Source organism: Electrophorus electricus, chromosome 1 (genome assembly GCF_041902795.1).
Source record: "Electrophorus electricus isolate QZ-2024a chromosome 1, ASM4190279v1, whole genome shotgun sequence".
Taxonomy (NCBI): domain Eukaryota; kingdom Metazoa; phylum Chordata; class Actinopteri; order Gymnotiformes; family Gymnotidae; genus Electrophorus; species Electrophorus electricus.
This window is the reverse complement of record NC_137497.1, coordinates 23,551,221-23,568,720: the sequence shown is the minus strand read 5'-3', so window position 1 is coordinate 23,568,720 and position 17,500 is coordinate 23,551,221. Positions and strand designations below refer to the sequence as shown.

The following is a 17,500-nucleotide window of genomic DNA, read 5'->3' as shown; positions in this document are numbered from 1 at the left end:
CACACACACACACACACATCACATCACACCTGTCCTTCAGCAACTACACACACACACACACCTGTCCTTCAGCAACTACACAAACATACCACACACACACACACACACACACACACACATTACACCTGTCCTTCAGCAACTACACACATACCACACACACACACACACACACATCACACCTGTCCTTCAGCAACTCAAACATCACACCTGTCCTTCAGCAAGACAAACATACCACATGCGCGCACACACACACACACACACACACACACACACACACACACCTGTCCTTTAGCAAGACAAACGAACAACACACACCCCCACACACACACCACACCTGTCCTTCAGCAACTACACAAACATTACATCTGTCCATCAATAACACACAAACAACAACTGTTCTTCAGCAACTACACAAACATACCACACACACACACACACACACACACACACACACACACACACACACACACACACACACACACCTGTCCTTCAGCAACTACACACACACACACATACACACATCACACCTGTCCTTCAGCAAGTACACAAGCATACTACACACACACACACACACACACACACACACGCACATCACACCTGTCCTTCAGCAACTACACAACCATACCACACACATCACACCTGTCCTTCAGCAAGACAAACGAACCACACACACATATCACACCTGTCCTTCAGCAACACAAACATACCACACACATCACACCTGTCCTTCAGCAAGACAAATGAACAACACACACCCACACAACATCTGTCCTTCAGCAACTACACAAACATTACATCTGTCCTTCAATAACACACAAACAACACCTGTTCTTCAGCAATACAAATATACCACACACACACATCACACCTGTCCTTCAGCAACTAAAAAAACATACCACACACACACACACACACACACACACACACACACACCTGTCCTTCAGCAAAACAAACATACCGCACACACACACACACACACACACACACACACACACACACACACACACACATCACACCTATCCTTCAGCAACAACACACACACACACACACACACACACACACACACACACACACACACACACACACACCACACCTGTCCTTCAGCAACACAAACATACCACACACACACACACACTTCTGTCCGTCGGGAACACAACTATACCACACACATTACAGCTGTCCTTCAATAACACACAAACATACCACACACAAACACACACGCAAACAGAAACTAGAACAGCACTGATAGTAGAACTTGGTTTAAATATGTAGAGGAAGTGGCAACAGGTGAAGGAGAGAATAACTAGAACTTCTAACTAATAAGTGGGAGATGGAGAGCAGGGGAATGGCTGAGGATGATTGACAGAGATTAATGTGTGTGTGTGTGTGTGTGTGTGTGTGTGTGTGTGTGTGTGTGTGTGTGTGTGTGTGTGTGTGTGTGTGTGTGTGTTTGGCTGGGTCTCACTCCACCTCCTGATGATATTGAATAGTGAAAGTAAATCAGCTGGGTGCTGGAGGCTCTGCTCTCTTTACCCTGATGAAGATGAGGAAAGTGTTGAGTAATTACATCCTTCACTACATCTCATTTATCCTTAATATTCCCTCTTCCTGTTTCCTCAGATTAAGTGCTGATGGAAAGCTCCTCACTGTGGGTCAGAGGTTCCTCCTCCACTGCTGGAGTTATGAGGCTCCATCATGGAGTTGTTTCTCTTCACACACACACAGCTGGACACTGGAGATGCTGCTCTCTGCTCCCTGTCAACAGTTCACACACACAGAGTGAATCAACACTGAATCAATGCCTGATAAAACTCACATTAACATATTCAAAAATAAAAAGCATGATATCAAACATGAAGCAAAAAATAAGAAAATATAAAAATACAGATATATAATATATAGATATATATACAGATATATAAAAATACAGATATATAAAATAAAATAAAGATGTAAGCAACACAACGTGCAATATATGTGTATGAGAACAAGTTTTGTTGTATGCAATATATATATATATTTAACACAACCAATGACAAAGAAATTCAAGTGTAAATTCATCATCATATTGAGAGACCTGTGATGTATTTATACTAGTGTGTTCATCCATGCAGTCTTCTCCAGAACTGTAGGTGGCAGTGCAGAGCCTACTGTAACCCCTGAAAAAGCAGAGAATGACATTCTGACACCCATCACATCTGACTGTCCACAAAATTGGAGAGGTGCAAATCGACACTGTGAAGGTCCAACGTGCACAACAGGAAGAGGAGCAACCGCGTCATTTCTAGCACACACACACACAACACACACACACACACACACACACACACACACACACACACACACACACACACACACACTCTCTCTCTCTCTCACACCAGAGACAATGAGTCAAATATAAACCCAGGCTGTGTCTGTAATGATCCACTCACTCACTCACTCATTCCCCCACACAGACAGGTCTATATAGAACACGTAGGGTACGTTAGTGAGACAACAGACAGAATCTATCAACACTAGTCTGTGCTGGAAATATAAAAATATAAAACAGTCACAACACATTGAAGTAAGACACTTTAGTGAGGAAACAGTGGTAGCAGTCCTGTCAACATGTCTGTTATATGTCCTTAATCAGTGTACATCAGTTGTTCACTACATTTACAGTACACTATAGGTGTGGTATCTTTGTCCTTAATCAGTGTACATCAGTTGTTCACTACATTTACAGTACACTATAGGTGTGGTATCTTTGTCCTTAATCAGTGGACATCAGTAGTTCACTACATTTACAGTACACTATAGGTGTGGTATCTTTGTCCTTAATCAGTATACATCAGCTGTTCACTACATTTACAGTACACTATAGGTGTGGTATCTTTGTCCTTAATCAGTGTACATCAGTAGTTCACGACATTTACAGTACACTATAGGTGTGGTATCTTTGTCCTTAATCAGTGTACATCAGCTGTTCACTACATTTACAGTACACTATAGGTGTGGTATCTTTGTCCTTAATCAGTGTACATCAGCTGTTCACTACATTTACAGTACACTATAGGTGTGGTATCTTTGTCCTTAATCAGTGTACATCAGCAGTTCACTACATTTACAGTACACTATAGGTGTGGTATCTTTGTCCTTAATCAGTGTACATCAGCAGTTCACTACATTTACAGTACACTATAGGTGTGGTATCTTTGTCCTTAATCAGTGTACATCAGTAGTTCACTACATTTACAGTACACTATAGGTGTGGTATCTTTGTCCTTAATCAGTGTACATCAGTAGTTCACTACATTTACAGTACACTATAGGTGTGGTATCTTTGTCCTTAATCAGTGTACATCACCTGTTCACTACATTTACAGTACACTATAGGTGTGGTATCTTTGTCCTTAATCAGTGTACATCACCTGTTCACTACATTTACAGTACACTATAGGTGTGGTATCTTTGTCCTTAATCAGTGTACATCACCTGTTCACTACATTTACAGTACACTATAGGTGTGGTATCTTTGTCCTTAATCAGTGTACATCACCTGTTCACTACATTTACAGTACACTATAGGTGTGGTATCTTTGTCCTTAATCAGTGTACATCAGATCACTACATTTACAGTACACTATAGGTGTGGTATCTTTGTCCTTAATCAGTGGACATCAGCTGTTCACTACATTTTGTAACATTGAGTTGTAAGGAGGCGGACACGTGCGGAGAAGAGCAAGATTTATTAGGGGCAAATCCAAAATCATAGTTGTTAGTGTAGTCCAGGGTCATATTACCAACATGATCAATCAAAACACACAAAAGCAAACAGGGGAAAATCATGGCTAAGAAACACGAAGGCTAGGACACGTGGAGTACAAACTTACGGGGATACAGAGATGAGCTCTCAAAAACATTCAGACATTAAACCAATCAAACACAATGAGCCTAACACACGCATTCAAATAAACACAACCATTAAAATAAACAATATATAACCAAGACCAAGGCAACAAGACAGGGTTTAAATGCATGAACTAAACGAGGGACAGGTGTGGAAAATCAAACAAGGGGCCGAGAAAACGAAACTACAGAATGGAACTAAAATACACAAGACGGAAAACACGGAACAGGGAAGCTGGGAGGGAATAATCATGACACATTTACAGTACACTACAGGTGGTGGAGGGAAAGTGAGACTTTGTGAAATATTGAGATGTTCGAAGCAATTGTGTCAAAAATAGTATCAAGCTTTCAAAAGTGTAGTAAAGACTACTGTAGGGAACTGGGATGACTGGCACAGGTTGGCTTTATACTGTGTTCAACCTGGTGTGTTGGCCAGAACACAAAGACATACTGAGATCAAAGGTGTAATAACAGGCATGGACTTGATGTTACAGAACTGTGAAGTAGAGAACAGGTTAATAATGCTATGAGATCAAGCACAAATACAGATATTACTTTAAATGTCAATGTTGTTTGTAAATGACAACATGCACAATACACAAAAAAAGGCTTTTACAGTCGATTGAAATATCTATACTACGATCAATATAACTGATACTTGGGCACCATCTAGCGGCAGATCTCTGGAACTGACTCAATGACTTGATAAAGAAATGCAGTGGCCATGACTAACATTGAAATCACTGATTCAACCTCCCAAACTCAAGGACTAATAGACAAAGGAAGTACAACTGATATGAAACACCGCATTACCAGAGGATAAATACACTGAAACATGAAAGTGAAACTAAACCTATACAGAGAGCACAGGCAGTAACATGTCTGCTTGTTAGTAACTGTCAACTAACATTGTTTTTTCATCACAAAATATCAATATAAAAAGAAGATGCCTGACTTACATTTTATCAGTAACACAGAGTCTCTGGGTTTAACACAAACAGAGTTTTACTGTGTGGGAAACACTCAGCACCGTGATATCTTTAGCCAATTATACAAAGTTTAACTGGATAATTGACCAATATCTTTAGCCAATGACGCAGAGTTTAACTGGATAATCTACCAATATCTTCAGCCAATGACACAAAGTTTAACTGGATAATCAACCAGTATTTTTAACCAATGACATAACGTTTAACTAGATAAGTATATTATAAGGAACAACAAAAGTAAATAATATTCACTCATAATTCTTCCAACACTTATGGGCCTTTTGAATAGAAACATTCTGACATGATCTCCACAGTGACCACTTTTGCTAACATCTTGATAATTCTATTCTGTGAAACAACAATGTCTAAACTACTTTGCCTAGATATTATTCTGGTGGGTTATACCAGGTTATTGATACATATGATTAATAAATATTTAAAAGAAACTACTGTTTCTGTTGTGTTCTGTGAGGCATTTCAAATTCTTGGCATTTCAGTTTCATGTGTAAGACATTTAGAAAGATAATCTATTAACAAAATCCCGGTATGTTTACTGGGATAAATAACTACATGGGTTCTGTGGGTTTACTTGAACTCTGTAGAATTCTGTGGCTTTGCATGAACTTTGTTGGGTTCTGTGGGTTCACATGTACTCTGTTGGGCTCTGTGGGTTCAGATGAACTTTGTTGGGTTCTGTGGGTTCACATGTACTCTGTTGGGTTCTGTGGGTTCACATGAACTCTGTAGTGTATGAAGTGCAGACAAATTTAATGAATTGTCTGTATGGAATAGATTTCATAGTAAAATAAAGAAACAATGTCTCAAAATGATATATTTATTGTTATATTTATATTGTAAAATTTTTGTTGTTCTGCTATTTGGGGGGCTTCTTCTCTTCCCAAATTACCTCCTCAGTCTTGGAAAAGATTTATTCACATAGAAGACATGTTGCTGGCATGCACAGGTGTTTTTACCATTATATAAATGTGTGAATGTACAGCACATCACTCCTGTCAGTAAACCAGAGCATCTCTCTCTACATACACTTTCTATATATTAATGTCACTATATCTATCCTAACTACTGCTCACTGGATGTCTCTCACTAGCCTATCAGTCAAAATGTCCTATCAATAACCTTCTATCTAGACAACACTGAATTTCTCCGTCTCTCAAATTCTCTATTCTCACAAAACCCTCAAAGTTGGGGTGTGTTTTGTTGACTTATAAGCATTTATAGAGTTTGTGACTGAGACAGATGTGTGATCAGGTTTGTTTCAGACACTGTCAGTCAAAGACAGGAGCGGCAGGTTCTGTATCACACCTGTAGAAACAAGCTTCGTTTAGCCGTGGTCACGTGACATGGCCGTTTTGCGCCACACTTCAGATCAGTGTTTCAAAATGCTGCGCTTCAGAAACTCCAAACAAGCGTAGAAACGTCAGTGTTGACCGTCCGATCACAAACTATAGTTAATAATGCAGATAATGAACTATACAGGGAATCTGAACTGTCCAGTGAGGATTTGGACAACACTAAAAAATGGCTGAAACTGAACAGGAAACTAACTGTAAAAAAACAAACGCTACAGCAGCAACTTTACGTTTATGCCAGAGGAGTTTAAACTGGGAGCATTTGGAAAGATTACTGACTAACTACGACTTAAAATCGAGATTTACAATAACTGACAACGTATATCTGAGCCAGTTATTTTATTACTATTATTTAAAAATATAACTGTGCGATCGTACTGGGCCATTTTAGTGTCCGTCATTTTAGATGCGTACCGTTAACTTCACCAGGACTTTAATCTTTACATTTAATCCACTTTTGGGTGAACCGACGATTGAAACAGAACTATGTATGTACAAAACACGCTGTTAAAACTGCACCGACATCGCATTTTTACAAATAGGATGAACTTACCGTGAAATATTTTAAACGCGCGTATCTCCAATCCGCCCAACTTTCAATAACGGCAACAGTTCAGAAAATACTTTCGTTTTCTTGAGAAGGGAGGGACTACAGGAACACCAGTGGGCGTAAGTAGAGCACATGTCAAGCATTTTCGTATGAAGCCTATTACACAACCGATTTCTTATAACGTTCATTTTTGTTAAGCCAATCAGCAGCCAAAGTTAGCTGTCCATCATTTTGTTGCAGCCAATCATACACTATACAGTCTATACCGCCAATGGATTCACAGTCCCGCCTACACGAACTTGTTTTGCGGCTGCGCTGAGAGTAAATCTCCACTATGTCGGCACGTTGAAACACTTCGGAACTTAACATACCGCTTTGTTTGTAGATCTAACTTAAGGATGACTGTAATTTAGACAGAGAATCATCCTCACAATAAGCATGTAAGTGTGTGGACGTCCATGACATGTTGTGCATATGACAAATAAAGAATCTTCTTAATGGTTGAATGCTGAATCTTCTTAATGGTTGAATGCTGGCCATGTGTGTGTGTGTGTGTGTGTGTGTGTGTGTGTGTGTGTGTGTGTGTGTTTATTTCAAATATTGTGGAAAAATAATGTATTAGTTTACCTGTATTTGGTACAACAGAAAACTACATGGTGTACTTATAACAACAACAACATCAACAACAACAACAACAACAACAACAACAATAATAATAATAAAACATTTAAATTCATGCAAAACACAACTACCAGTTAGAGATTTTACATTTGCTGTTGATTTTTTCAGAGAATTAAACTTCTTATTAAATCACATTAGATACAATCATATTAGATAACTCCATATAACATTAATACATAATATTCTGCATTGTAAGACAAATTTAGAAATCCTAAATAAGCAGATTATTTTGTATAATAAACACAGAATACAGAACACATAGAACTCACAGAACACACAGAACACATAGAACACAGAGAACACATAGAACACAGAGAACACATAGAACATAGAACATGGAACACAGAACACAGAACACATAGAACACAGAGAACACACAGAACACAGAGAACATATAGAACATAAAACATGGAACACATAGAACACAGAACACAGAGCACACAGAACACAGTCTAACAGTAAAAGAATAACTGTAAATGTGTATTAGTATTGCTGGTTACAAGGAAGTTGATAATTTACATTTTATATTAAATAAATGCCATGCAGGAGGAGATAAAGATACAAGACAACAGTAAGAATAAATAATAGCTGGATCACTGGCAGTGCTCTTCTGTTAGAACTGTTAGAAGAAGGAACCAAACATGTTCATCATCATATGTAAACTGTATTCAACTATTAAGTGAGCTATCTATGAGTGAGCTATCTAGGTGTCCTTTATAGCCATCCACAGCCAAATTCCACTGAGAACTTCCAGCCTCACTACAGAGTGTAATTAATGACTAGTCAGATGTCATAAATTTGCATATGACATAATTATTCAATATTACCTTTTAGCACACAGATCTCTATATAACAATAGAAAAGAGAAGAGAAAAATGGATATAACAAACCTATTCTCATCTTATTCCTTTCATAAACCTAAAATTCCCCATCCAACAAAATCCCACATAATCATACTAATTACACCAGAACACAAAAATAAAATACATGGCAGGCCAGATTCAAACACAACCGCCACTGCACTCTAATGAGCACAAAAAATGACAAAAGATTACCCTCCCATGGTCAGTCCTTTTGGTACAAATGTGAATCTCTCCTCAATCTGAGATGGTGTAGTATCTGTAACACGCTATCCCTCGTCGGGCTAGTTACACTCACTCTGAGAGACCCTGGACGTTATCCAGCCTAAAGGCCCAGTAACACATTCACTCTCTCTCTCTCTCTCTCTCTCTCTCTCTCTCTCTCTCTCTCTCTCTCTCTCTCTCTCTCTCTCTCTCTCTCTCTCTCTCTCTGGATGGATGATATAGTAAATGATAAAGTAACAGTCTTGACAACTGCAGTATAAGCAGGTTATCTTCTTCCATTTGGGATGTTATAACTCGTAGCCTACTAGTCTAATATGCTACTTCAGTACACTAAGTGAAAAGAAAATAAAGCTTCACTTAGTGTCACGATTGGCCACCCTCCTGGCGTCCCCGTTTCCATGGTTTCCCTGTCGTCTCTTTGTTTTCCTTCACTTCCTTGTTATTATTCCATTCCTTAGTTTCGTTTTCTCCGCCCCTCATGATTTACACCTGTGTCTTGTTTAGCGTCCATTAGATCATGTATTTAAGCCCTGTGTTTTGTTTCCCACATTGTCGGTTATTTTGGTTCATCTAGTTGGTTGTAGGTTTGGTGAACCATGTCTGTTTGGTGTGTTTCCTTTGGTTCGTTCAGTATGTGAAGTTCTTGCTGTTTTGTGCCCTAACCTTCATTATCTTTATTATCCTGGTTCAACTATGTTTATTTATGTTTATTTGTTAATAAACTCTCTCTGCACTTGCATCCGTTCCCTCGCCTCGCCTCGATTTCTGCTTACCCGCTAATGTTATGCTTAGACACTTCTCACAACACACTCATAAGCCATTGCTAGCCACAAAAGAGAGTTATGCAAGGATTCTTGATCTGAATACCCAAATCACAACTGTACTCTAGTAAATGCAGTAGTAAGTGGCAACTTGGCAGTGGTGGGGCCACAGTGGTTGAACGAGCAAACTTCCGATTACAAATACAAGTCAAGTACCTTAACCACTGAGCTACCACTGCCACAGATCTCCAGGAGCAGAGGGTGGGGCTAAACTGCTGGGAGACAGATCTCCAGGAGCAGGGGGTGGGGCTAAACTGCTGGGAGACAGATCTCCAGGAGCAGGGGGTGGGGCTAAACTGCTGGGAGACAGATCTCCAGGAGCAGGGTTGATGTGCACTGGTCTACACAGGTCCATTTCAAAGTCTTTGTCCTGCTCCTCTGTTCAGTCCCTGTGTGTCCCTCACTCAGTGCTGACCTGCTGTCTGTCCCTCCCTCTCTGCTTCTCGCTCTGTGGCTGTTGAGCTTTGGCCTTTTTAACAGGAGGTGGAGTCTGTGTCTCTTCTCCTCCTCTTATTCTTTTCCTTCTTCTTCTTCCCCCCTTCCACCCCTCCCCTTGCAGTTGCTGGGGCAACTGTAGTGTCTTTGTTCTCCAGTATGGTGAGCTTCTTGTGTTTTTTTGCATTTCTTGCTCTCAGGAAGGAACCCTTTCTTCTTTGGCTTTGAAGCCTCCTGCTCCATCTGCTCTGCTGCTGCTTTCTTCACATTCTCCACTCGGGGCTTCCTGAGGAGACCACGAGACAAAGATCAGACACAACAAACCTGAGGAGATCACAAGACAAAGATCAGACACAGCAATCCTGTGGAAATCAGGAGATAATGATCAGACACAGCAAACCTGAGGAGACAAGGAGACAAAGAACATTTACATATATTACATTTAGCAGACGCTCTTATCCAGATTGACTTACAAAATGCTTTGTCATTTACTCATAAAATACATCCCAGCCAGTAGAGTAGGTTAGAATGCAATATACCAATGAGCTAGAATACTGTAGAAATACAGGGATCACTGCTGATGCCTAGAAGTACAAGATACATGAGGTGTATCTAAGTGTAAGTGTAATAAACAATAAGTACTAGTTTCTTAGATAACATCAGTGTTATAAACAATACCCTACAATAAGTACTAGTTTAGTTAGTCAATATAGGAGCAGGGTCAGTGGTCATTTAAATATTCCACGCATAGATGGGTCTTGAAGACTGCAAGGGACTCTGCTGTCCGAACAGCAAGTGAAAGTTCATTCCACCATCTGGGAACCAGGACAGAGAATAGTCTCGATGCTTGTCTTCCATGAGGCTTGAAGCATGGTATTTCAAGCTTTGACCATTGACCTCATGTATGGAGTATGAACTTTGGAAGATTGAAGACCAGTCGTACTGCTGCATTCTGGACAAGTTGTAGAGGTCTGATGGCTCTTAGAGGAATACCAGCAAGTAACAAGCTGCAGAAGTGGTGCTTTGAGATCACAAGAGACTGCACAAGTAGCTTCCTGGGCAGCTTCCTGCAAGAGAAAGTGCTGAATCCTTCGTATGTTACAAAACATGTTGAAACATGAGAATGACAACAGGTTGTCCAAAGTTATGCCCAGGCTACAGGCAGCTTCGGCTAGTGATAACAGGGAGTTCTCAAAGGAAACTGTGAGGTCATGGTAAGGGTTGGGAGTACCTGGGATGTATAGAAGCTCGGTTTTACTGTGGTTGAGCTTCAAGTGGTGGGCTGTCATTCATGATGAAATGTCAGTCAAGCATGCTGAGATACATCTGGAGACCTGTGTTTCAGAGGGTGGAAAAGAAAGATGTAATTGAGTGTCATCAGCTTAGCAGTAATAGGAGGAACCATGAGAGATTTTACTTTTCCAAGAGAACGATTTTCAAAGAGAAGAGAAGGGGGTCTACATGATTTCGATGTGGATCCTCTCCACGTCATCTGATAGGACCGTCCCTCCAGATAGGACTGAAACCATTTCCGTGCAGAGCCAGTCACACCAAGCCTGGAGAGAACAGAGAGGAGAATGTTGTGGTTTACTGTGGCAAAGGCTGCTGAAAGGTCTAGAAGAATCAAAACAGATGACAGCTTGGCAACTTTAGCAGCATGAAGTTTCTCCATAACTGCTAAGAGGGCTGTTTCTCGAGAAAGTGCCGGTTTGTAGCCAGACTGATTGGGATCGTGCAACTGGTTCTGGATGAGGAAAAGAGACAATTGATTGTAAACTTTTTGTTCGAAGGCTTTTGAAAGGAAAGAGAGAAGTGATACTGGTCTGTAATTGGTAGCATTGGAGCCATCGAGTGTGGCCTTCTTGAGGATTGGTACTACCCTGGTGGTTTTGAATACAGTTGGCACATGTCCAGAAGATAAGGAGTTGTTGATGATGACACAGATGAAAGGAAGCAGATTGTCTGGAACAGAGTCGAAGGAATTGGATCCAGAAGAATGTAGAAATGAAAGTATTTGTAACTGTATCCTGTCACGGTTAGTCCCTCCTGCTTCCATGTTCCACGTTTTCTCTGTCTTGTGTATTTTAGTTCCATGCCGTAGTTTCGTTTTCTCCACCCCTTGTTTGACTGCTCACTCCTGTCCCTCGTTTCTACCTTGTTAAGTTCATGTATTTAAACCATATCTGATTCCCTGTGTTTTTGCTATTCATTGCATGCATTTGTGTGGAATATATTGAATGTTTGAATGTATTGGATGTATATAAGTCCGTCTTTGTTTCTAAGACTCTGTGTCTGTTAGCCTGTTTGATTCTAGCCGTTTTGTTTTTCCTTACCTCTGTATGTTACTTCTTAGTTTCTGTTATAGCCTGCTTTCCCTGTTTGCCTTTGTGTGTTTTTGGATTGTCATTACTTCCCTTTGTTTATCCTAGCCCTTGGTTTATTTATCATGTGTTCTCTGAGTCTCTGTAGTGGTAATATGACCTGGACAAACCTAATGACTAAGACTTTGGATTTGCCCCTAATAAATCTCACTCTTCTCTGCACATGCGTCCGCCTCCTTATTAATGGGGCCGGGATATGAATAAAAGAACACAGCTTTTTCAGTTAATCAAATTTAAAGCAAGTGACGTAGATCTTGCTCAAGAAACTCATAGTGATAGGCAGAATGAAGCAGACTGGCTGAGAGATTGAGAAAGTAACGCTTTCCTTAGTCACAACAGCACCACATCTGGGGGCGTGGCTATGTCATGTCTGGGGGCATGGCTGTGCTCTTTCCCAGCAGCTGCGTTCCTCAATTTGTAGTGGAGGATAATGAGGCTCTTAAAGTAAAAACTGTGCCACTAGCCAACCTGCTTGGGGTAAAGTCACAGGGGGCCCTGGTCTGTTCTCATTTTCAGAATGTGACACAGATGGACCCTCCAAGTTTTTCTTTAGTTTAGAGCATAAAAATGGTCAGAGGAGATGGATATGTGCCTTGAAGTCTAGAACTGCACTCTCAGATCCTGTGGAGATTCATAGTAGAGCAGCACAGTTTTAAAATAGGCTATATATCAGTGAATATAAATCACACCAAGAGTTGGAAAATATTTTCTTAGATGGTCCTCCTCAGGTAGAAGAAGAGGCCGTTTTCGGTCTTGAGGGGCCACTGTCCCTGGTGGAGTTGCAGGATGCCCTTCAGATCATGGAAGATGGTATTGATGGTATTGACGGACTGCCAGTGGAGTTTTACAAATCCTTCTGGTGTGTGGTTGTAGAGGATGTGCTGGAGGTTATGAATGACAGTCTCACAAAAGGGAGCACTCTTCATTTGTGGGTATAATTACACACAGAAGAAGAAAGAACAATGTCAACTTTTGAATTTCATTTTAGGGCAGTCTAAGATGGCAGTATTGTAAATGTGTTTAAAAGATTGGTGAAGAGTTATATAGTGTTAGATATTAAGTTTTATTCTGCTATGAATGATATGACTACTTTTGAAAATATTTGGGGCTACAATGATGTTTTGTGCTCTGTGAAAGATGAGGGAGTGTTTTTTGGTGTTTTTTTAATTAAATTTTTCCTTTTTGAAATTGTATGTTGTGTTTGAATGTGTATCAATATTATAATTGATTATTAAACTTTATTGAGAAATCTCAAACTCTCTTTCTGTCCTTCTCCATCTGGGTCCCTGTGGAGCTCTCTCTTACTCTCTCCCCTTCTTCATCTTGAGTTCAGGTCCCCAAGGGGCTCACTATCTCTCTCTCTCTCCCTCACCCTCTGCAGATGGAGGGAGAGAGATAAGAGAAATAGTGGGAGAAAGAGAAAGGGTGAGCCACATGGGGACCCAGACTTCAGATGGAAAGAGAGAGAGAGAGAGAGAGAGAGAGAGAGAAAGAGAGAGAGAGAGAGAAAGAAAGAAAGAGAGAGAGAGTATAATAATGTAAGTCTCTGTGTCTCTAGTATCTGACATGGTCACTCACTGTCCCTCAGACTGTGGCAGGAGTGAACGTCCAGCACTGCCAGTGTGCTGAACTCTTTATTTTCACAAACAACATATGTTCACCTCCCTCATCAGGGAGGTTTTTAAACTCAGGGAATATGTGGCTAATTTTCTTAAAGAATTTAGTTCTAATCTGTCTAAATGTTGTACATTCATTCAGAAAGTGCAGCTCTGTCTGGATCTTATAGTCCTGGCACTGCTGATACAGTCTCTGCTCTTCAGGTAAACAGGACTGTTTATGTCTGCTGGTCTCTATGGCCAGGCGGTGGTCACTGAGTCTGTACTTGGTCAGGGTGGACCTCAGTTTTGGATCAGACAGTGTGCTTAGGTACTTTCAATTTAGGGCCAAATAACATTCCATTTTATGCTGTGATTTTGATTGAGTGATGCAGTTTTGTTTGAGTTGTTTTGTAATTCTGGTGATTCTGATTGGGTTTGCTGTTATTTTCTGGCCCTGAGCATGAGTAGTGTTAGTGTATCTAAGTGTAGTGTTAGTGTGTGTTAATGCTAAAATGTATTTCCAGATCAGCTGAGTGAGGTGACTGTTCTCTTTGCTCAGCTCTTGGTACTCCAGACCTTTAGAATGATATAAGTTTGAGTCGCTGTCTTGTAAATGTGTGCAGAATTTAATTGCCCCTTTTTCTATCTTTATTATTAATAGAGATCTGCCCAATTCTGCCCTGCATGCATTGTTTGTGATGTTCCTGTGCACTTTAAAATAGTTTTACTGAACTCTACTTGCAGGGTCTCAATTGGATGTTTGTCCCATTTGTTGAATTCCTGATTTGTAAGTGGGTGGAGCCTCACAGCCATACAGGGCAATTGGTTCAATTACAGATTGAAATATTTTTATCCAAATTGTGATTGATATTTCTACTTATATGTATTTTTTTTAAGCCCTATGTCCATTTTCTTTAACTTCATTCACTCCCAACTTAAAATGTCCAGTAGAACTTGTTTTGACCCTTAAATAATTGTAATTGTTTGAAAGTTCAATATTGTTCGTATCTAATGTAAATGTGTGTTTTGATCCCTGGAATTCCATTCTGGAATATCATGACATTGCCGTGCAAGATGGGAATGGCAATACTTCACAAAGAGATTGTGAGGGAGGCTTAAATAGGAGGGTAGTAATGTGGAGAATATTCATCAGGTGTATAATTAGGACTCCGGTGAACTGCATCACAGATGTCGGAGGAACGAGGTAGGCGAGGCAGTGCGGGGATGAGTGTGGTTCCTGGCGTTCGGAACACTGCCAGATTAACTCCTTCTTTACTGTGAGCATATGTGGTGTTGTGAAAGTTGTCTAAAAGTGTTTTAATTTCAACAGTACTGGTTGCTTTCTGGAATTCTTCTGTGCTGTTTTGGGCCCATCTGTATGGCCTCCTAATGTTGTCCAGCTTACTGGGCTGGGTGTCAGTCTCTGTACTATTAATGAACACAGTGATTTGGCTGTGATCAGAGAGAGGGGTTAGTGGTTTAACAGTGAATGCACTGAGAGAGAAAGAGTCTAAATCTGTTACTGCATAATCTACTCACCACGGACTGCTCCGCCCCCTTAAGTCACGTGGTACGGCCCGCCGCATGCGGGATCCACGTGTGTATTGTTTGTGTTGTAGCCACAGCCCCCCGGGATTGCACACACGTGTACAGGATTATGTTAATGTCTCACATCTAATTAAACCCCTGTCCCTGTGTGCTCCCATCGCTGGTCACTACGTGTGTTTACATCTGTGTAGTGGTAACGTTGGTTTGTGTAGTTTCTGTTAAATGTATTATGTTTATCGTGAGCGTTGTATGTGAGTGCCACCTCTGTTTCTTGTGTCTAGTGTCAATAAATATTTTGCACGAAGGAGGAAGTCAGTGCGTCCTGCTCCACGCCCATCGGCACTCGGGCCAGATACAACATAGTACACTACCGTACTATTCCCAAGAGGTGAGCACAGCGTGTATCTTCCAAAGGAGTCCCCTCATGTCCTACCATTGACGACGTACAGACCCAGACTTTGACAGAGCTCATTCTGCAACTCAGACCAAACGGGTTGTTGGAAATGAAGTTCGTTGATGATGATAAATTAATGTGTCGCTACTGAATAAAGCAATTAGTGTGATATGTGTGAAATGAAAGTGTTTGCATTACATTACCACAAGAGGGAGCCAAATTCACATGTACGGACATAAACCTTCCATCCAAAGAAGAATTGATTTGGCTATTAGTTTGTACATTATGAGCATTACAAAATTACTCTTTGCGTCACATCTTTCTTCTAGAAAAAACGTGCCTTCACAGGAGTGGGTCTAAAAACAGAAAAAGTACATGTAAATATTATAAGATACATACACGTGTGAGTATGTATTGTTCTTTATATTTGAGAATGAACTGCTGTGAATTGCTTTCTATAAAAAAAAATACATTGTGCATAAGCATACTTAAATTTTATTTTTATGTTTTTTTTAATTGAATTCATTTTTTAAATAAACAAATGTGCTTAAATGTACTTAAACGTAAACACGTCGTTAAATAAATTTGGTAGGGTGAAAAGTACGATAAAGCACTTTTTAAATGCAGAAACAAGATGCTACTCTCTGTATGACTTTTCAGCAAAGGGCTACTGGACTCTGCAACATACTACCCATACATACTAAACGCACACACCCAGAGCGGAAAACCGCACCCAGCAGTCGTGTGTGTGTCTGCCTGTGAGATACAGTATAACCAGTGAATGTTTTTTAGACCAGTCCGATTATCCAGTCTGCCCTCCATATTCCCAGTGCTACTGACTCACTCTCACCAACATCTTAGCGTGCTGTGACTCGGCTGCAGGACTACAGTACCCCAGAGCTGATCACCCGCACCCACCCTGGTTTGTTTATTTGTTACTATAATTTTTGTGAAGAAATTTGTTGACAAAGATGACGAAAAAAAATGCTCGCTAGCCTAACAATGTGTTTCTCCCTGGAAATGGCGCATTTTCCCGGCTGGTTTAAGAGCCAGTTCATGCTGGCCTGGTCAGTGAGGGTCTTGCTGTCTCTGCTTGAAGGCATAACCAGGGTTCGCTCTCAGTGCCATTTATTACGAACACACAGGCTTCTGCTATCTGGCTTGAGCTGGACACACAATAAGCCCAAACCTTTGGGCATGGTGGGACGAAAACACAACAGACCTGGAACGGGGAGTACGGCAGGACAGAAAATGCAAATGTATTATATTAAGAGGCAAGTTCGGAAAACAGCATACAGAGCAGAGAAACTCTCTGTTCCTGACACGGGTAGCACAGTAAAAGATAGATAAATAAATAAACAAGACAGGTGTGATATCTAGGGGTTTTCACATTCAGATGACTGAGAAGAACGAGGGAGTTCAGCTCTTCCTCGGCGTTGTCAGCTTCTGCTCTGCAGGGACTTTGGCGTTTGCTGCATCCCCTGGCACGAGGAGCCAAACACAGCCAGGCCTCGCGATCCTCGCGCGTCACAGCGTCACGGGCATCACCGTCTCCGTCATAATTGCCGACTGCGAACCGTTTTACCACGTTTCAATTTCATGGCCCTTTGCCAAAGAAAAAGCTATGCAAAAAATAGGGAAATTAAAAAAATAAATAAAAGCCACCCCCCCCCCCCCCATCAACTCACTGTCCGGTATATTTTTCAATTCTCACAAGTTTATCCAACTTTAAACTATTCTGTTTGGCTGACAGG

At 40.7% G+C, this 17,500-nt stretch overlaps 1 protein-coding gene across 5 annotated transcripts in view; it reads right to left on the bottom strand.

Annotated features, from left to right (window-relative positions):
- Window positions 1-6,902, bottom strand: part of LOC145657518 (NACHT, LRR and PYD domains-containing protein 3-like) — a 47,862-nt gene extending 40,960 nt beyond the window's left edge. For 4 of the 5 annotated variants that reach the window (XM_081712765.1, XM_081712774.1, XM_081712777.1 and 1 more), the window contains exons 1-2: window positions 6,807-6,902; window positions 1,648-1,755 (exon numbers count right to left, since the gene is read on the bottom strand). In XM_081712765.1, coding sequence (XP_081568891.1) covers window positions 1,648-1,697 — 50 coding nt within the window. In that variant the 5' untranslated portion in view covers window positions 1,698-1,755; window positions 6,807-6,902. Of the gene's footprint in view, window positions 1-1,647; window positions 1,756-2,077; window positions 2,160-6,806 lie in introns of all 5 variants that reach the window. The other variant, XM_081712772.1, reaches the window with a different exon arrangement.
- Window positions 6,903-17,500: the final 10,598 nt, after the last annotated feature.